At 47.0% G+C, this 658-nt stretch overlaps 1 protein-coding gene across 1 annotated transcript in view; it reads left to right on the top strand.

Annotated features, from left to right (window-relative positions):
• Nefh (neurofilament heavy) overlaps positions 1-658 on the top strand; it is an 11015-nt gene that overhangs the window by 8193 nt on the left and 2164 nt on the right. The window contains exon 4 of the mRNA XM_013353349.2: positions 272-650. Within this exon, the coding sequence (XP_013208803.1) occupies positions 272-650 (379 nt within the window). The remainder of the gene's footprint in view (positions 1-271; positions 651-658) is intronic.

Here is a 658-nt window from a genome sequence, read left to right as displayed (position 1 = left end):
CTGAGCCATCTCTCCAGCCCATGGAGAGTGTTCTTAACATGGCTCATGGCTCAGTCTTCAGCACCAGAGAAAAACAGGAGAGCAATGGGGAGGAGAGAGGAAGGAAAGAAGAAAAAAATGGGATGAGAATGAAATTCCTGCCATTCATTCATATCCTTCATTCACCAAATCCTGTCATTGAATGCAATGGGGCTTCCAAAAAAACCAAGAAAGAATGCAAACCTGCAGGTCTGCTCTGAGTTAATGGTGTGTCTCATTATCCATTCCACAGAAAGCTTCTGGAAGGCGAAGAGTGTCGGATTGGCTTTGGTCCAAGTCCCTTCTCTCTTACCGAGGCACTCCCGAAAATTCCCTCCACATCCACTCACATAAAGGTCAAAAGTGAAGAGATGATAAAAGTGGTAGAGAAGTCAGAGAAGGAAACAGTGATTGTGGAGGAGCAGACAGAAGAGATCCAGGTGACTGAAGAAGTGACCGAAGAGGAGGAAAAAGAGGCCAAAGAGGAGGAAGAAGGTGAAGAAGAGATAGAAGGAGGAGGAGAAGTAACATCTCCCCCTGCAGAAGAGGCCGCATCTCCAGAAAAGGAAACCAAGCCTCCTGTGAAGGAAGAGGCCAAGTCACCAACTGAGACCAAGTCACCAGCTGAGGTAAAATCTCC

This window comes from Microtus ochrogaster, unplaced genomic scaffold (assembly GCF_000317375.1).
Source record: "Microtus ochrogaster isolate Prairie Vole_2 unplaced genomic scaffold, MicOch1.0 UNK6, whole genome shotgun sequence".
Lineage (NCBI taxonomy): Eukaryota > Metazoa > Chordata > Mammalia > Rodentia > Cricetidae > Microtus > Microtus ochrogaster.
This window is presented reverse-complemented; position numbering and strand designations above follow the sequence as displayed.